We start from the raw sequence: 23,551 nt of genomic DNA, 5'->3' as shown, positions 1-23,551 counted from the left end.
AACCTGAGCTAGGTGACCGGCCGGCCTCATTCTTAAACATCTCACGCGGGGTGGGTTGAAAGCTATGTGAAACAGTCCAGCTGGGGCACCGACCGGTTGTGGGTCCCAACTTCAAAACGGGTTTTACTCTTCAGAGTGGCTTCAATTCTCGGCATCTAGGAGGCTTGCCTAGTTTGGTTTGAGGTCTTGAAACCTTGATGAGGTTTATTTACTCTCCCCACCCCCCCCAGCACATTCAATAAATATATCTTACTGAGGACTTAACTATTTGTAACTGTATAAAGTTCCTGCTTCTGTGGGGGAAATATACAATAAACGCACATACAATGAATTTCAGATCTTTGTTAGCGCATTGAAGAAGTAAAACAGGATCACATGATAGGGATGGGTGCTTGAAATAGATAACCCTCTATCGGGGCCTGTGTGGGAGGGTGACATTTGTCCAGAGACTCGGAGGCCAGGCATCTGGTTATTCTAGTTTTATATTTTCCTCCCCCCTGGTGATAGTTGAGGACAAAAACCAATCTTACTCACTGTTGTTTCCCTAGTGCCCAGCACAGAGCAGCAGCTTAATAAATGCCTCTTGGATTGAGACCTTAGCCACCTCATTCATTTCTTTATGCTACTGGTGACCATCCCTTCCTTTTTCTATCTCATTTGTTCCCTTTTCTCCCAAGTTTAAATATGAGAATTTTTTTTCTTCTTTTCTTTAAACTCTGCTCTTTCTTTTAAAAAAAGGTTTTTTAATGTTTGTTTATTTTTGAGGGAGAGGGAGAGACAGAGCGTGAGTGGGGGAGGGGCAGAGAGAGTGGGAGACACAGAATCTGAAGCAGGCTCCAGGCTCCCAGCTGTCAGCACAGAGCCTGACGCAGGGCTCGAACTCACGAACTGTGAGATCTTGACCTGAGCTGAAGTTGGATGCCCAACCAACTGAGCCAACTAGGCTCGCCTGCTTCTCCTTCTTTCTTACCCACTCCCCTATCCCCTGGGTTACCAGGCCCTTGCAAATGCCTCTCCAACCTGTCTTCTCATCTCCATTCCCACTTGCCCAAGTTCAGGTTCCTGTCACCTGACCTAGACATGGCAATTCGAGTAGTGTGTTGGGATATGAAGACCATGAAACAGATGTGGAGGTGCCCTGAAGAAACCAGTGCTTCATGGAAGTGCGACACGTGGTTAAGAGTGAAGCAGGGAATGAATGAGGTGTTAACAGCTTTCTGGTTGCTCTCTTCCAGTACCAAGCTCTGCTCCCCTAATTCAATCTCCACATTTCCATGAAATCTGTATTTCTAAAACTCAGTTTGCTTTCCTAATGACTTTGCTTCTAAAAACCTTCATGGGGTTCTCGGGGCGCCTAGGTGGCTCAGTCGGTTGGGCGTCCGACTTCGGCTCAGGTCACGATCTTGCGGTCCGTGAGTTCGAGCCCCGTGTCAGCTCTGGGCTGATGGCTCAGAGCCTGGAGCCTGCTTCCGATTCTGTGTCTCCCTCTCTCTCTGGCCCTCCCCCATTCAGGCTCTGTCTCTCTCTGTCTCAAAAATAAATAAAACGTTAAAAAAAAAATTAAAAAAAAAAAAAAACCTTCAGGGGGTTCCCATTGCCTAAAATCAGTCTCAATTCCTTAGCTGGACACTCAGGACCCTCCATGATCTGACTCCTTGAATCTTTCCCTCTCTTTCTCTCAGTTCACCCAGTGCTCTTCCTGTTGCTTTTCTGCTTCAATATCGGTGTTGATTCTGGACTGGAATGCCTACTAAAATCCTACGGATCTGTGAAGGCCTAGCCCAAATACCACTTCTCTGCCCTTTCAAATAAGTGTTCACTGATCATCTCTTAGCATTTCCTTTTACTTTTTACGTAGGATTTATCTTTTACTTCTTGCACTTTTGTCACTCCTGGTGATGGAAGGTAGGGGATGAGGCCAGAGGGTTTGAGTCAGATATGAATTCCAGATCCCAACGTACCTGCCCAGGGATATTGGGCAGCTTGTTTAGCATCTCTAAACTTCAGGGTTTCTGCCTTGTTTTCTGTTTGTTAAATGGGAATGAGGAGAATGACAATGGTGGTGGTAGTGGTACCCATCTCATTGAGTTAGCCTGACGATGTAGTTAAGATAACGGGTATGAAGTGCTTGGTACCATGTTAGTGTTGCGTATGTATTGAATTAAAAGGGACTTTCGGTTTGTCATCTATCAGAGGTGCTGGGAAAGTTGATCAGCAAAGCTCCCCTTACCTCTGAAATTGTGTGCATAATCATTCAAAATGCTTTTCTCAAAATAATACCTTAATGGAAACTCTGAGAGGGGATGTGGGGGTGGGGGGAAGGGTGCGTGTAGAAGTAAGCACTTTCAAAATCACATCATAGACTTCAGAAAAAGACACCTTGGACCACTGACCCTAGACCGAGGCTTTTAAAAACATTGTTATACTTATTTCTGAAATCGGACCACATTATAGTCACTGACTTTCTAGTGCCCACCTATGTGTTAGGGTTACCTACTGAGAGTGAAGGAATTTGGTGATCAGGAAGGCACTATGTTTTGGGGAAATTTAGCGAGCACCAAGTTCACAATCCAGGAACTCTGCCTCAAGTAAAGTTACAATGTGTCTTTGCCAATTAACTAGCTGGGCACACTTGGGCAAATCATTTAACGTTTTTATGCCTCATTTTCTCATCTCTCCAATGCTAGTAATAGTTTTTGAGCTCCCTGACTCGCAAAGTTGTGAAGATAACAATGAAAATATTGCTGAGGAAACCCTTGAACAAGTTAAAAGATCTATTCAAGATGTCATCCAAGATGACCAGTTATCTGGAGTTAAATGTGCTGCTAATCCACCGCTTTAGGGGATGAGTTAGATTAGTGATTCTCAACTCTGGTTTCCTATTAGACCTACTTGGGGTCTTTGAAAAGCTACCAGTGAATGCCCAGATTCCATTTCTAGATCTTTAGATTTAGTTGACCTGGGGTGGAGCCCAGACTTAGGAGCTTTTTAAAAACACCAAGGATGATTCTAATCACAGTGGCTTAGATTTTATTTTATTAATTTTTTTTTTTAATTTTAGAGAGAGAGAATGCATGCATGAGCAGGGGAGGGACAGAGGGGAGAGAGACAAAATCTTAAGCAGCCTCCATGCTCCTCGCGAGCTTGACGCAAAGCTTGATCCCATGACCCTGGGGTCGTGACCTGAGCCCAAATCAAAGGTCAGATGCTCAACTGACTGAGTTGACTGAGTGGCTTAGATTTTAAAGCAAACAAAACAAAGTCAGAAATCAAATGAAGACCTCCGTATGTTCCTTGATAAAGCCTAAGTAATGCAGAATTGTGAGCTTGACTGACTTTTTCCCTGATTTGACTAACCCAACCAGTTTTGACATCATGGGACCATAGCCTTAGGTTACAATTTACAACCTGAATTTTCCCAGGCACAAAATCCTGTCCAGTGATACAGCCAGGGCCACACATAAAAGATTAAATGTGTGGATCTCAGTTTCCTTGTTTTAGGAGTGATGAAGAAGATTGGAAAAGAAAGAGACAATGGAAAGGAAAAGGAAAGGGATAGGTTCTGACCCAGGTATAGGAGGAAGAGGCTCTGAGCAGGAGAGACAAGACAGAGTGCAGAGAAAAAGTTGTGTTTGATTGATGGGACTCATTTTGTTGAGGTTGTACACTGGTGACTATAAAGCCAAATAAAGTCTGTGAGTACATTTTGTGTGACCTACACTTTCTCTTAAAATTGTTTGGAATTAGTTGTCAGCATTTAAACATCAGATTTTCACTTAAAATCTGCATCTGTTGGAAAAAAAAAAAAAAAAAAAGGACGATCTGGCTTATTCCCACTGAACTAGATAGGGTACATGTTCTCCGGTTCCTTATGTCAGTCTGTCTTGCCCATTTTCTCGTGGACCTGGGCACTGTTTGCATTTGCAACCCTTGGTCTGCATCTGTAGACCTTAGTACTGGCTGCACGTTACACTCTCCTGGAAGCATTTAAAATATCCATGCTTGATCCCACCCTAGACCAATTAAATCAGAAACTGGTGTGTGTTAGGTTATTTATAAAATAAAAAAAACTCCCAAGGTGATTCCTCTCTGTCTAGAACTGACAACTTCTAGCCTAAGTCACCTATTCAGAAGATTTGTCCACAAGCCCATTTCTTATCTCTGAAAGTGATCCATTAAGAAACATTATAGAATCATAAATCCAGGGGGTTTTAAAACTGGAGGATATCTTTGAGAGAGCATCAGTTAATGTGATCTTCCTATTTTAAAGTGAGAAAACAGGCCTAGAGGGAAGAAAAACTTGTCCAAGGATTATTACATCATTTGGTATTAGGGTATAGTGTGTTTTCCATTTTCTATTTTCTTTTTTTTTTTTTTAATTTTTTTTTTTCAACGTTTATTTATTTTTGGGACAGAGAGAGACAGAGCATGAACAGGGGAGGGGCAGAGAGAGAGGGAGACACAGAATCGGAAGCAGGCTCCAGGCTCTGAGCCATCAGCCCAGAGCCCGACGCGGGGCTCGAACTCACGGACCGCGAGATCGTGACCTGGCTGAAGTCGGACGCTTAACCGACTGCGCCACCCAGGCGCCCCTCCATTTTCTATTTTCATGTAAAGGCATATTTGTAAATTTTTTTTTCTTTTACAAATGATCCTTTTTACATGTACCACTTTGTGATGCTTTAAAATTCTCCTTATTTCTATTATTTCTTGAGTATTTTTGTTGGGAGCTAGCTGTCATAGCTTAGCTAAGCCTTAATAACAAAGAAAATCCCATCCAGTGTTTTTAGTTCAACCATAATCAAAAATATCATTAGAGCAAAAATATACATGTGCAAAGAAAGAGAATTTTCTCAAAGGCTGAACTATTGCAGGTTGCTTTCAACTCTGTGTTTTTAGGAATTACTTACATGTATGAATTTTCAGTAGATGAGGAAGATTTTTTTAAATGTTTATTTATTTGTTTTGAGAGAGAGAGAATACACGTGCGGAGGAAGGGTAGAGAGGGAGAGAGAATCCCAAGCAGGCTCCATGCTATCAGCATGGAGTCCACTCGGGGCTTGATCTCCATGACCTGAGCAGAGATCAAGAGTCTGATGTTAACCTACTGAGCCACCCAGGAACCCATTGAGGAAGATTTTTAATTTTGTGGTATACACACTGCTCAGATACACTCGCTGTTCTCATTAAATTAAGTTTCAAGTGGATTTTCCTTAATGTAACATACAGTTTGTCCTCTTAAATCCAGAGTTACAGTTAAATACAGAGACTTCATTGACTTCTGAAGTTTATCAGTATTTTCTGTCTTAGAGAATCACAGTAGTTTCAAAACATCTGAATGTGGATTAGGTTAATTCCCGGACATCATAGGCTGGGCATTTTGATAACAGACATTTGAAAGAGCATATAGGAACCAGAACAGAAGAGGAATTCTGGGAGCCGTGAGAGCAAGGATTGGGATACTGTGAACAAGGTAGGATGCACAGGGGTCAACTTGTTATTTTGTTTTCCTGAGAAAGTGTGTTTGTGGGGATCACTGATACATTATCTGCAGACAGATGATCATAGCTTGCTTTTTAAATTTAGTTATCATTATTACTGTTAACATATTTGCTGCTACCATGTGCTAGGGAGCTGTGAGGTTTATGGTCCCTGCCTCAAGGAGTTGAGATTATAATTAGGAAGGATGATAGAATGCAAGAAGACTATTAAGATATATAAGAATCCTTGTGTAAGCCAATGAGTAATCTATACAAAAGTCCTGAAAGAATTCATCACAGGTAAACAATCTGTCGTGGGTTGGTCATGGGAAAAAGATATCACAGAGAAGGTTGGTTTGAAATTAAAAAGAAAAAAAAAAGCATGAAAGTCAACAAGCTGGGCTTTGAAAGAAATGTTGTCCTTAAGTAAGCATGGGCTTCACGGGAAGGGGGAAGGAAGCATGTTCAGGGCCAAAGGAATGGTGTGAACAAAGCAGAAGACTGCGTACAACTAGATCCGTGGTGGGGAACGGAAAGTTCAGGAGGAACATCACGGGAGAGAAAATTAGAAAGATTGTTATGAGCAATCCGTGTTGCATTGTAAGGGTCCAGAGATTAGACTTCATCCTGCAGACATTGGGAAGTTACAGTTGGCAAGAGGGGAAGAGAAGTGGGCCAGAACGTGTGTCTGCAGCAGGGAGAGGGTAGAGTCAACAGGTAGCACAGAGGCACTGAACTCTGCAAGTTAGGATTGTGGGCGGAGAGGAATGAGGGGCAGAGAGGATGGGGGCACGTATGAAAGAATGTTGATGGGGGCTGGTGACTGATTAGATACTCAGCAGCATTAAAGTAATACCCAGACTCCAAGTCTGAGTGATGAGGAGAGGGAACGTTATCTTTAACAGGAATAGGACAGCTGATGCGTGAGGTCAGTGATGTGTTCAGCTCGGCATGCAGAGTTTGAGGTAATGGCAAACATCCACGTGGAGAAGTCCAGCGGGCAGCTGGAGTCTACAAAGAACTTGTGGAAATTTTTCTGAGCAGGAAGGAGCTTGAGAGATCCACTTTCCCTCCAGCCTTCTCATTTTACAGATGAAGAAACATGTGACATGTTAAGTGACTCGATCATTATCAAGTAGTATTTACAAGGGAGATCCTATTGCGTAATGCAAAGGAATGCTAGTTTTATAAGATGAAAAAGACTGGGGAAAGAAATCGGAAAGATGCCTTTGTGGGATGAAGCCTGACACTACGAGCTTGAAACCTTAAGAAGGAAAGAATTTGGAGCGTGTGCCCGAAGAGCTACCCCTCTTCCTGCATAAGGGAGGAGCGAGGGGGCTGGTAAAGGAGGCCTGGAGGCAGTGCTCCGGAGCATGTTGGTGGAGGTCAGGAAGCAGTGCTCCCTGTCGTGGAAGGAGTTGAGGAAAATGAGGACTGAGACAAGGCCACCTGCCTTGACTAGAAGTCATAGCAGTGGTAGCAAGCATAGTCACAGTAGCCTGTAGGCACCAGGCCAGGTACTGGTGTATGTGCTGCCCATGTGCCCGATAGTGGAATCTCCTTTTTTTTTTCTTTTTAATTTTAAGTTTACTTATTTATTTTGAGAGAGACAGTGTGAGCTGGGGAGGGGAAGAGAGAGAGAGAGAGAGAGAGAGAGAGAATCCCAAGTAGGCTCTGCACGCTCAGCACAGAGCCCGATGTGGGCCCCGAACTCATGAAGTCGTGAGATCATGACCTGAGCCTAAACCGAGAGTTGGACGCTCAATTGACTGAGCCACCCAGGCCCCCCCCCCCGCCGATCGTAGAATCTTTATAACGACCTAATGAGGTGGGTATTCTGCGTCTCCTGTCTGCAGATGAAGAAACTGAGGCAAAGAGAAAACCTACTTGCCCAGGGTCCACAGCTCCTAATTGGTAGAGCCAGAATTTGCCACTTCAGTGTGGTTTCAGGGGAGTGATGAAGACAGGAGCAAGTTGTTCAGACTGTTGGCAGTAAAGGGGGTGGGGGTGGTATTTCAAGGTTATAGACAAAGTCACTTCCCAGATATGGAGCTGAGAGTAACTGGCGGAAGTCAGGGAAACCGGCGGAGAGGAAGTGGTGATTCAAAGTGCTGGCACGGCTGAGGCCACTTGCACTTGGTTAAGACGTGAGTCTTGAGTAAGAAAGAGAGAAAACATCTACAGTTTGAGATTGCTTACTGGCTCCCAGCCTGTTCACTACCAAAAGGCACTTGTATTATTCCCCATGGTCCAAAGATCACAGGTTTTCAAAGATTCTATCAGTTTTAAGCTTTTCTTTTTTTAAATTTTTAAAAAATATTTATTCATTTTTGAGAGACAAAGAGATACGGAGTGTGAGCAAGGGAGGGGCAGAGAGAGAGGGAGATACAGAATCCGAAGCAGGCTCCAGGCTCTGAGCTCTCAGTACAGAGCCCGACGTGGGCTCGAACCCACAAACCATGAGATCATGACCTGAGCTGAAGTTGGACGCTTAACCAACTGAGCCACCCAGGCACCCCTTTAAGCTTTTGTTTTAATTGAAATATAATTTATATGAGATACAATATCTAGATCTTAAGGATACTGTTTAATGGGTTTTGACTACAACCTTAATATATGAATTTATTTCCTATTTTTGTTATTCAAAGAAACATAAAATTGCCAGTTAGAATTTAGGATCATCACACCAAGTTAATGCAATCTACTTAAAAGCAAGGATACCTGACATTTAGTCAACCTGTTTGGCATGTTTGAGGCCTTTTGAGATACACAAAAGCAGCTCATGGGTTCGCATTATTACCAGCTAAGAGCCAGGTGATCCAAGGATCCCAGGTGGGTAAGTAAACTGGCTCAGGCCCGGGAAGAGACGGCAGGAGGAAGAGGACCATCACTGGCCTGAAGGCCTAACACTCTCTCAAAACTATTGGCCCAGTTATTATAATTGATTCTCAGGAGTTGAACTAGGAAAGGTTTGATCTAATTAGTTTTTCAGAATAATAATAATAAAAAAAACAAGAGGGATTCATAACAATTTTAGAATTAAGTATGTGTGACCAGACATTTAGTGATATTAAGGAATTATTGTTAGTTTTTAGGTTTGATAGTGATCTGTTGGTATTGTTTTATAAAAGCATTCTTTTACAAATATGTGCTAAAATATTTTACAGATGATACGATATCAGAATGCTTTAAAATAATTCTATGTGATGGTTGGGGGTAAAGCTTCAGTAAGATTGGCCTGACCTGATAATTGTTGAAGTTGGTACATGAGGGTTCACTATTCTATTCTGTCTACTATTCTGTATATGTATTTAGAAGTTCCCATCATAAAAGTTTGAAAGGGGGGAAATAAAAATAAGAATATCAATCAGGGTTTAGTTGCATGTAACAGAGATCTTCCTATGTATGTTAAGTGAAAGAGATTTAATACAGACAACTAAATACCTGTAAGATGGTTAGAAGAGATGGCAGATGGCCTGAGGCTGGGTCTTTAGAAATAATTACCAGAATACCACCACTTAAATACAGTCTGCTAAGGGAACTGCTACTTGTGCCTCTGTCAGGAAGGCAGGAAACCATGAAGCCAGTTTCTTATTGTCTCAACTGCGTGCTCCAGGAACACGTCGCTTGAGCCACATCCAATGATCAGGAATCCATAGCCACACTGTTGGCTCCAGAACTCTCTGCTGCACCTGTTAGAATTGTACCAGCAGAATGGATGCCATCAACTTTCCATCATCTACAGAACTAGACTAGAAAGAAGTAGGAGCAAATATTGAGCAGGATCCACCACAAAGTACATGAGCAATTGAAATTGTATTTATCCCTAAAAGTGATTTTGGACATTGTTTAAGTTACAATATATTCTTTGGTTTGGTTTTCTTTCAGTTGGCTTTTACCAAACCTATAAAACTTCTACTACTTAAAAACATGTACCTTGCTCCCTTTACTCTAGGTAGGTTCATCTAAATGGTCACTCAGGGCTGTTCTGTGTACATTTGGCCTGTGTTGTTCCCAGTACAAGCAATGCCTTCCCAACCCCCTGGTCTAAATCCACCTGTTTTTAGACATAGTTCAAGTTCTAACTCTTTGTAAAACCTTAGCAATTTCTCCAGGCAACCATTTATTTTCCTTCCTTCCTTCCTTCCTTCCTTCCTTCCTTCCTTCCTTCCTTCCCTCCTTCCTTCCTTCTTCCTTCCCTCCCTCCCTCTCTCCCTCCCTCCATCCCTCTCTCCTTCCGTCCCTCCCTTCATACCTGTCTCCTTCCCTCCTTCCCTTCCTATCCACCTTCCCATCTCCCTTCTTCCTTCCCTCCTTCCTTCCTTCCTTCCTTCCTTCTTTCCTTCCTTCTTCCTTCTCTCCATCCCTCCCTCCTTTCCTCCCTTCCTTCCTTCCTCTCTCCTCTCTCTTTCTTGCCGCCTTCCTTCCCTCCCACTCTCTAACTCTCCCCTTCCTTCCTTCCTTCCTTCCTTCCTTCCTTCCTTCCTCCCTTCCTCCCTTCCTCCCTTCCTTCCTTCCTTCCTTCCTTCCTTCCTTCTTCCCTCCCTTCTTTCCTTCCTTCCTTCCTTCCTTCCTTCCTTCCTTCCTTCCTTCTGTACATCGATATGTCTGTATATCTCTGAAATCTTTCTGGATTTTTTCTTTATTCTGCCATATAGTTTGGTCTCTATCATGCAGATATTTTATAGTATACTGTCACTTTATATGGGATGGTCTTGCTTGCTTAAACAGGGTCTAAGCAATGTAAGGCCAGACAAGTTTTTCTGTAGATCTTCTCCTTTGATATATAACACTATGAAGAATAGAGAATAAGTTTATGTATTTTATGTTGGTACTATTAGTAAAATGTACCAATAAGCATACCAAGATAATGCTTGCTTAAGAGTACCTCACAAGATTGTGGTAAAGGATAAAAGATGTTCTGTGCTGAGTAAATTTTAATTTATAAGCTATTATAAAAGTTGAGAGATAGTAATTATGGTTGGGCTAACATCATGATCTTCACACAATGATCCTATTAGGTCTTTTAATTAATTGTATGTGATCTGATAATCGCCTCTGTATTTCAGTGAAATTGTAATTTTTTGCTTCTTGAGCTCAACTTGCACTTCCTGCCTCTGTGCCATTGACCATGTTCTCCTTTACTGAGACGTCTCAGCTCAGGCCCCATCTCTAGTCAGTCACTTGTCTGTCAAGCAGTGTGACTGTCCAGCAGTAAAGGTTGGATGTCAGTTTATGGCACAGTCAAGCAGATAAGCAAGCATTTGCAGTAATGGTGTAGGCCCGTGTTTACTTTCTCAACATAACTCAGGGTAGGAGATCATATCTTGTTAAGTGAAAAAATACGTTTTAAAAACTCTGGTACAATTTCCATGTTTGTAAATGTATACCTATTTTTTATTTGTATTCATTCTTTTCATTTCACAGGTATTTATTGAGTGCCTGCTGTATGCCAGGCACTGTATCTATGTGCATAGAAAAGCCCTGGAAGGTCATACTCCTGTATATGTACAGTGACCATCTCTGTTTGCTGAGATACGAGGTGACTTTTTTCTTTTTACTTGTGTAACAAACATGTATTTTCTAATTTTTCTATAAAGGTTTATATTATTTGTTAATAAGGAAGTAATGTTTTTTTTTTTTTTAATTTTTTTTTTCAACGTTTATTTATTTTTGGGACAGAGAGAGACAGAGCATGAACGGGGGAGGGGCAGAGAGAGAGGGAGACACAGAATTGGAAACAGGCTCCAGGCTCCGAGCCATCAGCCCAGAGCCTGACGCGGGGCTCGAACTCACGGACCGCGAGATGGTGACCTGGCTGAAGTCAGACGCTTAACCGACTGCGCCACCCAGGCGCCCCAGGAAGTAATGTTTTTAAAAAAACATTTCTATTCTCCAAAATGCCTATAATGTAATGCTACATGAAGAAAAGTGGGTTAAAAAGAGTCTAAAATCCCAATGTTAATAAAAGAGAAAGAGGAGGAGAGGGAGCTAGAGAGGGAAAAAGAAAAAGAAGGAAAGGGGAATAAAAAAGAAGAAAAGAAGAGAGGAAACACACCAGTATCTAACAGTGGCCCAATTATGGATGGTGGGATTTCTTTTTTTTTTTTTTTTAATGTTATTTTAAGTTTATTTTTATTTATTTTGAGAGAAAGTTAGAGGGCAAGGCGAGGGGCAGAGAGGGATATAGAGAGCAGAGGAGGGGCAGAGAGAGATCAGCACAGAGGGGCTTGAACTCACAAGCCTGTGAGATCATGACCTGAGCCAAAATCAAGAGTTGGATGCTCAACCTACTGAGTCACTCAGGCTCCCCCGCAGGTGGGATTTCTTTTGCAAGTTCTGTTCTAAAGATTATACAGTGAGTATGTATTAGTTTTAGAATCAGAAAAAAAAAAAAAATTCTTTTTCAAGAGGCAGTCCAAATGTGACTTTCTACAAAGCTGCCTCAGATCCCTGAATTTGACCTTTTTCAACCTTTTAAATTCCTTAATCATCTAGCCTCAATAAATAAACTGAATAGAGAGTAATTTCTAAATGTGACCTCAGCCTTGGTGAGAGGTGTCACTAACTTTGTTAATTTACCCCATTTTCCAGTTTTCATTTTCAAGAACAAGTTAGATTTCAGATAGGTTATTTCATAACAATAAAAATTTATTCTAAAAAAAAAAAAGAAAGAAAGGAGATTAAGACACAGACAACACACAGACAGTGGGAAGACCACGTGAGGACACAGAGAGAAGGCAGCTGGCCAGAAGCCGTGGACAAAGGCCTCAGGAGAAACCAAACTTGCTGACACCTTAATCTTGGACTTCTGGTCTCCAGAACTGTGAAAGAATATTTTCTCTTTAAGCCAAAGTGGGCGGGGGGGGGGGGGGGGGGGGGGATTAATTCTGTGTGATTAACTTTGTACTGGGATTTGCCTAATACATATTTTCGTGGCCAGGACTTCCTCTAGTCTTTTTATTCTTTTGCTTTTATGCCCATTTATTAAATGATTTGTATACACACACACACACACACACACACACATATATTGATATGAAAGTTGAAATTCAAACAGGAGACTTTAGATCTATTATCAGTCCATCTTTTCTGTCCCCAGAAAATTTTTGTCCAGCGTCCTATTTTCTACCAATTTGGAGAGAGAAAAGGACTCAACCCAAATTGGAAACGCCATCCAGTGAATCAACTTTCTACCAGCCCTGTAGTGTCACTTCAGTATCTGAATCGGTATCACTTCATGTCACTTCAGACTCTGAGGAAGTTGCACAGGAGACAGCTAGTGTGGCAAGACTCCTGGGAAGTGCCCAGTCTAGCCCATCCGTGCAGCTTTCGTTAAGGCGGTCAGCAAGTAAGAGCACATGTTAACGCACTTCAGCTTTTATGAAGTAAAGGCAGTTGTAAACATTGCTGCTGTGTGAAGGCACAGAAAACAGAGAGGCCCTGTTGCTAGCTGGCTAGAAGAATCAGCCCTGAGCTGCCAGGTTTGCCTTAGCCCAGGAGACATGGCACTCAACTCTCCCTGTCCTGGCTTCCTGTTTTCCAGGAGAGGCCCTGCCCTGCAGGCAGGTGAGGCTCTCAAAACATGAGGCATTAGGAAATGTTTTTTTCCTTTTTTTTTTTTTGAAGCCTACCTTCCCCAGTCTCACTGCTAGTGGGCAGTGAGAGTGTCTTCACAAGCAGAGGACAAAGATGTCCCCCTCTCTCTGGGGGCGTGGGAGGAAGCTCCAGGCCCCCACTCCGGGGTCCATTTACCCTGGCCCCATGGATCCCCATCCATGCCTGGTGTCTAAGGTTCTCCCCATCCTTTTGGGGGTCCAGGCTCAAGAGGACAGGTACAAAGGGGAACAGAAGGTCCCCAGCACTGGGGGAATCTCCCTGCTGGAAGTTGTAAAGGATTCTGGAGCCAGGAAAGTTTCATTCTAGATGTGAGTCTGCATGAACAAACGAGAATACTGTGTGGCCTGGTTGTGGGAAAGAGAAGAAGAAAATTTCTAAAAAAGGTATCATTCTAAGGTACTTTCTGTGGGTCTTGAAAATTTTATCAATTCGCAAAATGCTTCTTGGGATATACTAGGATGCTTAGCTGGGCACATTAGAGTTTTGACCCTTTATTTTTTTTAAGTTTATTTACTTATTTTGAGAGAGAGTATGTGTGTGAGTGGGGAGGGGCAGAGAGAGAGAGGGAGAGACAGAGAATCCCAAGCAGGCTCCACATTGTCAACGCAGAGCCGGATGCAGGGCTCAAACCCACAAACCGCAAGATCATGACCTGAGCCCAAATCAAGAGCCAGACGCTGAACCAACTGAGCCACCTAGGAGCCCCTAGAGTTTTGACTCTTAACTAGGCTACCGTCATCTTACAGGATTCCGGATCAGACAAAATGTCATCCAAAAGCGTTTACCATTGGAGGTAAAAAGAAGAACAAACTTATTGGCATTCTGCTTCATTCCATGGTCTCTATCCCCTCACTGGGATGATCCTGCTGAGGCTCCTCTATGTGCATAGGCCTGGCTTTTTAGGTTGCGTTTCTTTTTTTTATTTTTTTAACGTTTATTTATTTATTTTGAAAGAGAGAGTGAATGAGGGAGGGGCAGAGAGAGAGGGAGAAAGAGAATCCTAAGCATAGAGCCCAACACAGGGCTTGACTCCGTGGACCACGAGATCATGACCTGAGCTGAAATCAAGAGTCGGCTGCATAACCGACTGAGCCACCCAGGCACTCTGCCATCTGCTTCTTAATTTGTGATGTTGTGTGTCTGAAACTCTTTTCCTCCTTCTACACCATTGAAATGTAAGTTCTGCTCATCCATGTGGGGGAGAATATGAACTCTGCAAGTCTTTCGTTTCTGGAGAAGAAATATAGTTTTAGGTGGATTAACCTAAATCCCCAGAGTATGAGTTTTTAATTCCCTAATTCCCTGACATGGAGTGATTTCATTGAAGAGATTGATTTAATCTCTTGCAGTTGATGGATAAAGTGTTTGCTAAATTTCAAAACACAGATTTGTCCTTTGCTGCTTGACCTCCAGGTTGGGTAGTTGATCCCTCATGATGCCATTTATTGAGGATTTGCATTGTTATTAAACTGGGATTGCTAAATCAGAGGTGCTTTTGTGTCTTTGTCGTCTGCACCCACGATGTGTGTGCCCTGTGATCAGATGCACTAAAATAACTGAGTCGCTTTCATTTTAAACACACTGTTTCATAAAAGGGCATCGGTATTGCCTGCAGCTGACATGGTGTTCCTATAAACGTGAACACAAAGATTACAGCACATGATTCCCTCTGTAGTTGAGATGGAGAGAGATTTATGACAGGCATAAAATTTAGAGATAAGCCTCTATAACTAGATGTACAAAGATTGCTTTAATGCATTAGATAGCAAAATGTGTTAAATTATCGGTAAACTTTTTTTTTTTTGCTTGTAATAGTTTATCTTTAATCAGTGACGGTATTCATATGTTTAATAATGTTTTCTTGTGTTGTATTTTAGGGGTGTCAAGCTTCTATTTTTGCTGCTATCCCTTTGTAATACACTCAGAGCAGAATTTGGACTAATTTTTTGACCACAGATACTTTCTAAACATGATGCATTTCAAAAGTGGACTCGAATTAACAGAGTTGCAAAACATGACCGTGCCTGAAGATGATAACATTAGCAACGATTCCAATGACTTCACTGAAGTAGAAAATGGTCAGATAAATAGGTGAGTATTTTTCCACTAACACTTTCTATCCAATGAAAGAAATGTCTCTAAAATATTATTCTGGTTTTCAGTTTTTCCCTTGAATTATTCATTACTAAAGTTATGCTCCATTTGAAAATCTAATCTGAATTTCTTACGTGACATCTGTTGGGCACAGTATGCAATAGCAGATGAAACAAATAGGAAAGTAATTTATTCATCCTTTCAATTGAGTCTAATAAAAAAATGTCAATACACTGGACCCCAACCAGCCCTAACTTTTCAAAGCTCTGTGCTTGTGAATTAGACAGACTACTGGAATTTCGCCGCATCCCGTATCTGAGTGTGTAACACTCTCGTCTGCCCTCACCCACATACTAATCAACAGTGGTCCACGTCTTATTTGCCAATGTTCCCATTTTAAAACTGCAAACACATTATTGCAAGCATCATTTATGACACAGCTTTTAAATAATAATAACAATGGGTTAGCCCCAGTGGCTCTCTGAGAAAATGTAGTAGAGAATTAGTACATGAAACAGAAAGAAAACAGAGCACGAGTGAGAGAAAGTAGGGAGGCAGATGGGAAGAGTCTGCCCTCAGAGTTCTCGGCCCCAGTTGTGACCTCAGCATATCCTTGCAGCTCTCGGGTCCTATGTTTCTTAAGTTAGAAGAGTAGGACCAGTGTCTTTTTTCTTTTTGGTTTGTTTATTTATTTATTTATTTTGAGAGAGAGAGAGAGAGAGTGCAAGCAGTATAGGGGCAGAGAAAGAAGAGAGAATCTGTCAGCACAGGGCCTGACATAGGGCTCTAACCCACGAACTGTGAGATCATGACCTGAGCTGAGTGCAGACGCTTAACCAACTGAACCACCCAGGTGTCCCAGGACCAGTGTCTTTTTTAAAAAAGTGATCTGAGGCATTCTCTGACATACTGATTTTATAGCCAGCATATGTAGATCCCTTAGCAGGACGCTCTCCAGCTTGGGGCTCAGTGTTGTGGTTTGCTTGAAGAATGCAGCCCTCCTAAAAGACCAGGGGAAGAGAGCAGAGTAGACACGACCCCTTATTAGAACACCACCGATCTACACATTTGGGGGGTGGGTGGTCAGAAGGAAATTGGGATTGAGGAAAATGAAAACATGTCAGCTCACCAGGCATCTTTGTGGAAAGTGTTTCTGGAAATCTGCTCTGTGTTCTGATACGGTGTACAGTTGGAAGTCCAGCAAAGGACTCAGCTGCCATCATTTACAAACTCAGAAATTCCGACCCTGCCTCATCTCCCTTTTCCCTTCCTTAAATGTTCTTAGAGGTTAAGTCTGCAACCCAGACACTTCCTCGTTATTATCCAAGTTCACTGTGTTATGATGTTTCTTATTGTTGGATGCAAATTTGCTTCTTGCACCTCTTCTGAGTAATTATCAATAATAATTACCATTTCTTGAGCGTCAGGTGTTTTTACATATATTGCCATTTTTCCTTATAACATCATGCAATGCATTCTTTTGCAAATAAGGATGGTTTAAAAATGCGTTTTACAAATAAGGAAACTCAGGCTCCGAGAAATAAAGTAACTTGCCCAAGGGCACACGCAGGACTGTGAGAAATCCCTGTCATTCTGCTCCTCTCCTCCTGCCGCCTCTGACTATAATGCTGGGGCATTAATGAAAAAGATCGTCTTTACTGGTTTTATTTAACTCTACCAGTGCTATTTTAAGCTCTGTATACCTGGAGCGTCCCGCAGTCACTGCTGACCTCCACTTAATGGTGCATGGGATTCTAACCATTTCACAACTAGGACACTTTGGTTTGGTAATGAAGCTTCATTCCCAAAGCAGTGCAAACCTGGAGGACCTTCAAGTGAGTCATTGATAATATTCAGTTTAGAATCTGAGCCAGATCTTTAAATGTTGTACTTACTAAACTGAAAATACTAAGTTTTTGAGGAGGTTACAGCTTGCAGTGACTGGAAATATCCATTCTCGCCTGTGGCTTGGGCACCTTGCCTGGGTGAGCTCACTTCCTCACAGGCTGTGACTCAGGCAGTAAGCAGCTACAGCGGGAGAGCTGGCTGGTGCTGACCGCTTGCTTTGTGGAATTTGGTTCCGCTGCTGCAAATACAGTGTGAGGCATTTCTTTCTTTAATATCCTCTCTTTCACTGACACAGTTCATGAATCTTGCTTCATTCCTGGCTCTAGGACAATTCAAATTAAAAACAGGATATGACAACGAGAAGCCAAAAAAAAAAAAAAAAAAAAAGGCAAATTAAAAACAAAAAAACAAAAAAGACACCCATCATGATTCCTGCAAAAGCTGTACCTAAATACCTTTCACACTTCTTGTGGCTTTTTCACATTGGTGAGAGGAAAGTAGGCTCAATTATATGAATCTAAGAGAGCCAACTCCCAAAGGAGTGAGTTTTTAGGTCACACTGCCTCTTTTTAGGAAGCTAGAGAGAATGTTGAAAACAAATGTTGGTCTCTCCTTACCTGGCATGTAACTGGTAACTTTGCCCAGAAACTCCCCGCTAGGATACTATGAGAATCATCTTTTTTGGGGCACCTGGTGGCTCAGTTGGTTAAGCATCCGACTCTTGGTTTTGGCACAGGTCATGATCTCATGGTTTCATGAGTTCAAGCCCTGCATCAGGCCCTGCATTGGCATTGAAGAGCCTGCTTGGGATTCTCTGTCTCCTCCCTATCTCTGCGCCTCCCCAGCTAGCACTGTCTTTGTCTCTCTCAAAAAATAAAAAAAATAAACTTAAAAAAAAAAAAAAGACTAGTCTTTTTAAGTTTAGTTAAAAATAGAGTAGAGCCATTTTGGTATTAGGACACCTGCCCTTATTCCAGTTCATTTGTTTTCTTTCATGCCCTAATTTTTGGGTTGTAGTCATATTAAACTATACCTGAAACAGCAAATCCTTTCAAAATGTCCACTAGACCAGTAGTGGTGATATTTTAACGTGCGTATGAAACACCTGGAAACCTTGTTAAAATGCAGATTCTGGTTCAGGAAGTCTGGGATGGGTCCTGACATTCTAATTTCCAGCTAGCTCCCAGGTGATGCCTTATTGTTGATCCATGGACTACACTTTAGTAGTAGCAAGCTCTAAACTTTCTAGGTGTATTAAGAGAAAGAGCCATCTTAATCATCTTTCTATTTCTTATACCTTGTAATGGTATGATATGGTATGATAATAGTGCCTGGTACAGGGTGGATGTTACAAAATATCCGTTAAATGAGAGAGAGACAGACAAAGACACACACACACACACACACACACACACACACACACAACAGTTAGTGCATGGTTTGGATTTAGACTTGTATTGAATCCTGGCTCCATCAATAGATGTTGTGTGGTCTGGTGCTTCAAACCTTAGTGCCATCCCTGTGGGACAGGGATAATAATAATACCTTACCTCATGGGATCGTTGGGGAATATTAAATGCAATACTGTTATACTGTTTGTAGGTTAAAATTCAGGCTCTGCATTCAGCCAGCTCATATTCAAATCCTGGCTCAAGAGTTTTAGTTGTTAGCAATGTGACTTTGGTCAAGTTACTTAATTTCTCTAAAATGGAGCTAATAATAGTACTAGCCCGTGTAATTATTGTGAAAACAGATGAGAAAACCCATGTAAAGTACTTGGCAGTGTCCGGCAATAGTAAGCTTTTAGTATGAGAAAAGTATGTATCAATAACAGTGCAACCCTCTTTCTTTGGTAAGCACGTCTGTCTTCTCCACCCCAAGGAATAACAGCATTGCTTAAGGTTTTGCATGGTGGCCGGTTATTGTTACCTTAAAGCTGTTGAAATGTTAAAGTTGTCGAAATATTAGTAGATTATTCTGTGTCCATGCACATATTCATGTATTTTAATATCTATCTACTGCTATTCTCATCTCGATGTAGAGTTAGTGTTGTTACGACCCTAGAAGCATCTAACAAAATTTGAGTGTCTTACTAAGATTTTTCTTAAAAGAATCTGGGACAACTCTTGTCACTATGCCCTGTACTAGCCTTTGTTTTGGTCCCTCTGTATCTTTCAGAATTTATGTACTAAATATGTATCACTTGGAAGGACCCTTGAAAATTTAATGATCTTGTCTAAACCTTAGGGAAGGAGATTCCATAACTTCTTGAATTCAATTTTCATGTCAGAAAATTCTTTCCTTTCTTTAATGGATCCTGTTCCAGTTAAAGTCTCCTTCCCCTCCTTTTTTTCTCTTTTCAGTAGAGTTTACCCATCAAGTAAGGCTTTGTTTACTTCTCAGTCTTCTCTTTATTTATTTTTAATTTTTCATTAATTTATTTTTTAATTCCAGTATTTTTATGTATGTATTTAATTCCAGTATTTTTATGTATGTATGTATGTATGTATTTTTTAATTACATACAGTGTAATATTAGTTTCAGGTGTGCAATATAGTGATTCAACGGTTGTATACATTTTGTACATTACTCAGTGCTCATCACAGTAAGTGCACTCTTTGATCCCAGTCCCCTATTTCCCCTATCCCCCCACCCACCTGCCCTCTGGTAACCATCAGTTTGTTCTTTATAGTTAAGAGACTGTTTTTTTGTCTCTTTTTTTCTTTATTCATTTGTTTTGTTACTTAAATTCCACGTATGAGTGAAATCATGGTGTTTGTCTTTCAGTGACTGACATTGTACTTAGCACAATACCCTCTAGGTCCATTCATGTTGTTGTGAATGGCAAGATTTCATTCTTTTTTGTGGCTGAGAAATATTCCATTGTAGATATATACCACATTTTCTTTATCCATTCATCTGTGAATGGATACTGGGGTGGCTTCCATAATTTGGCTATTATAAATTATGCTGCAATAAACATAGGGGCGCATATATCTTTTCAAATTAGTGTTTTCATATTCTTGGGGTAAATACCTGGTAGTGGAATTACTGGATCGTATGGTATTTCTGTCTTTAACTTTTTGAGGAACTTCTGTACTGTTTCCCACAGTGGCTGCACCAGCTTGCATTCCCACCAACAGTACAAAAGGGTTCCTTTGTTTTCACATCTTCACCAACACTTATTGTTTCTTGTGTTTTTTAATTTAAGCCATTCTGACAAGTGTGGAGTGATATCTGTGGCTTTGATTTGCATTTCCCTGATGATGAGTGATGTTGATCATCTTTCCATGTGTCGTTGACCATCTGTATCAGTCTTCTCTTGAAATGCCTTCCTGTGTCTTTCATTCTTTCATGTTTTCCAGTCTCTTTGTTACCTGCTTCTTTGCTCTTGTTCTTTTTTCCTTTTCCTTTTTAATAGATTGTTAACATTTCAGGGAAGGAACTCACAAAGGTCATTTAAGTTCAACCACTCATCCCTTTTGTGTGACGAATCTTCAAATGAAACACTATAATCTAGTAAGAACCTGATTGGTGGAGATTACAATAGGAAGATTTTCTTCTTGTTGTACAACCCATCCTTAACTGGATTGTTGTTGTTGCTGATTTATTTTTGGTTTTAAATAACTGTTCTATGTTTCTCTCCTCCTTTCACACTACCTCAGTATAACGCCTACATCCTCTTTAAGGCTTTGTCTATTGAAGGTCACCACGACAGACACTGTAGGTTTTTGTTTTGTTTTGTTTTGTTTGCAGAACAATTGGCTACCTAAGAGTTGGTTGAATTCTGCTTTGTGGGTACAGACCGACCCTGTGGAAACTCTTTTTTTAATAATACCTTTATCATCTGAGACCACATGTCAAAGGCACCCTTGCCCATAGCCCATTTTTAAGTCAGTAAATAGAAATTTTATTTCAGTTTCTTTGCCAGAGGTCAGTGCTTTTTAACACGCAATTGCATTTTTTAAATGGTGAGATAACAGAAACTTGTGATAAGCTGCATGACCTAGTTATTTTGAATAGACTTTTCCATTACAAAAAAGGTTGGCTTTATTTGTTTTTAGAAAATAGTTTACAGAAATACAAAGATATAAAGAGATATAAAGAGGAGAACATTTTGGAACAACACAAAGAGAATAAAGAGGCGTTCTTTCAGTACTTCATTCTTACTGAGCTAGATTTCCCTGCAGCCTAAGCTACTCCATAATTCCTAAAAAGAAGATGCATATTTGGTTTGTGGAGGGTCTTCTGAGTTGCTACTGCATGGGCAGGTACATTTGGAAGGAGAGGGAGTGAGGACACCACATAACCGCTCGGGATGCAAAGTGACCTCATGGCTCAGTCTGTGCCACAGAAAAATAGTAAATAGGTCAGAGTCAGAAAACTCCATTCAGACCAGAGTATAAGAAGACTCATGGAAGAAGAGGGCTTTGAACTGGGAGGACAGGGGTGCCTGGGTGGCTCAGTCAGTTAAGTGTCCAGCTCTTGATTTCAGCTCAGGTCATGATATCAAGGTTCTTGAGTTTGAGCCCTGCGTCAGTCTCTGTGCTATCAGTGCAGAGCCTGCTTGGGATTCTGTCTCTGCCTTTCTCTCTCTCTCTCTTTCCCTCCTGCAGTCTCTCTCTTTGTCTCTCTAAATAAATAAATAAATAAATAAATAAATAAATAAATATACTTTTTAAAATCTTAAAAAAAGAAAAAAAATGTATTTTGAACAGGCAGAACTGCACTGGCTGAGAGGAGGGTCTCCTGAAGAGAGAGTGGATTCCGACTATAGTTGACCCTCGAACAACACAGGTTTGAACTGCATGGGTCCAATTTTTTTAGCAAATACAGTACAGTACTGGCAATAATTTTTTTTTTAATTTTTTAGAAGTTTTTATTTGTTTTTGAGAGAAAGAGAGAGAGAGCAGGGGAGGGGCAGAGAGAGAGGGACAGAGAGAGAATCCCAAGCAGGCTCCACACTGTCAGTGCAGAGCCTGATGCAGGGCTCGAACTCACAAACTGTGAGATCATGACCTAAGCCAAAGCCATGAGTCGGACGCTTAACTGACTAAGCCACCCAGACACCCCTGGAAATAATTTTCTTAATACAGTTTTCTTTTCCCTAGCTCACTTCAGTGTAAGAATACAGTATATAATACATGTAACATACAAAGTATGTGTAATCCATTGTTTGTGTTATCGGTAAGTCTTCCAGTAGGCTATTACTAGTTAAGTGTTGGGGGAGTCAAAAGTGATACGTGGATTTCTGTTGCAGACTATGAGTCTGGAGTGCCCTCTTGTCCAGAAAGAGAGCAGATGCAGAATTGAATACAAGAGAGGCTAATGTCAGGGAGGAGACAAGAGCCCCAAACAGGTGTTTTGTCTCCGTATTTATTGAGCTCACAGGATATTAGACACATGGTGAGCATGAAGAAAACCAGATATTACACACGTGAGCATGGAGAAAACAGTCAGACAGTAATCATTAACTTATGTGTGTAAGAAGCAAAGGGTCTGGGGGACAAGTGGAGTTTGTGATCAAAGCACAATAGTATATTGGCATCAGATGGAAAGTAATTTCCTGCAAGTGATATAACAAGGTACTCGTGATCCCATTATAATATCTTGCTAGCTAACCTTGGGTGCTTTCACCCCATGGTGGCGGCTTTCTGTCCTAAACTTCTAACCCATTTATGTAAGCAAAACCTGTTTCCCCACAGATTTCCAACTGCACAGGAGGTCAGCATTCTTAACCCCTGTGTTGTTCAAGGGTCAACTGTACTTGTTTTTCAGAGTTTTCAGTCTCTGTTCTCAAAATGCACTGGTCTTGTCTCAGGCCTCACCCCTCTTAGGAAGATCATTTTGAGAAGCAGGGGGAGCTAAGATTGGGACATTGAGACAAAATTAAATTAAGCAGTACAGGGAATCCGTACTTGAAGCTTTTTCAGTGGGGAGCCAGTGAAGATTTTTGGGAAAACCTATTAAGCCTAACCTCCGCAGAAAGTAGACTGGAAGAGGCAGAATCAGGGAGACACTTGATACACAATGTTTTCTAATGTGCTTTTTAATGGTTACTTGCTACTGTAAGTCAGTTTATCATACTTCCCCTGTAGAAGTTCCGTAGGAAAGACCCAGCAATCATGCAGGGACTTTATTCTTTATCCTTTTACGTTGCACAGTGTTTGACCCTACTGAATGCCCCTGGTGTCAAGATGTCTGCGGTCCATCCCCTGCCCACCAGTCCTCTGCCACCAGCTCTGAGTGCCGCCAGGCTAGGAACTTAGATCTGCTGTCACAGGCGTTTTATCGGTGTTTGGTTTGGTTTCTTTGAAAATGTTGGGGTTTTTCTTTTGACTTAAAAATAATAGAAATTCTTGGGGGCACCTGGGTGGCTCAGTCAGTTAAGCATCCGACTCTATTTCAGCTCAGGTCATGATCTCATGGTTTGTGAGTTCAAGCCCTGCATTGGGTTCTGTGCTGATGGCACAGAGCCTGCTTGGGATTCTCTCTCTCCCTCTCTCTCT

General features: G+C 41.4%; 1 protein-coding gene across 2 annotated transcripts in view; it reads left to right on the top strand.

The window, feature by feature from the left end:
• The window catches only part of SLC38A1 (solute carrier family 38 member 1), a 70,181-nt gene that overhangs the window by 2,269 nt on the left and 44,361 nt on the right, over positions 1 to 23,551 (top strand). For both annotated transcript variants that reach the window (XM_045466609.1, XM_045466608.1), the window contains exons 2-3: positions 10,908 to 11,022; positions 14,978 to 15,191. In XM_045466609.1, coding sequence (XP_045322565.1) covers positions 15,070 to 15,191 — 122 coding nt within the window. In that variant the 5' untranslated portion in view covers positions 10,908 to 11,022; positions 14,978 to 15,069. The remainder of the gene's footprint in view (positions 1 to 10,907; positions 11,023 to 14,977; positions 15,192 to 23,551) is intronic.

This window comes from Leopardus geoffroyi, chromosome B4 (assembly GCF_018350155.1).
Source record: "Leopardus geoffroyi isolate Oge1 chromosome B4, O.geoffroyi_Oge1_pat1.0, whole genome shotgun sequence".
NCBI lineage: Eukaryota > Metazoa > Chordata > Mammalia > Carnivora > Felidae > Leopardus > Leopardus geoffroyi.
This window is presented reverse-complemented; position numbering and strand designations above follow the sequence as displayed.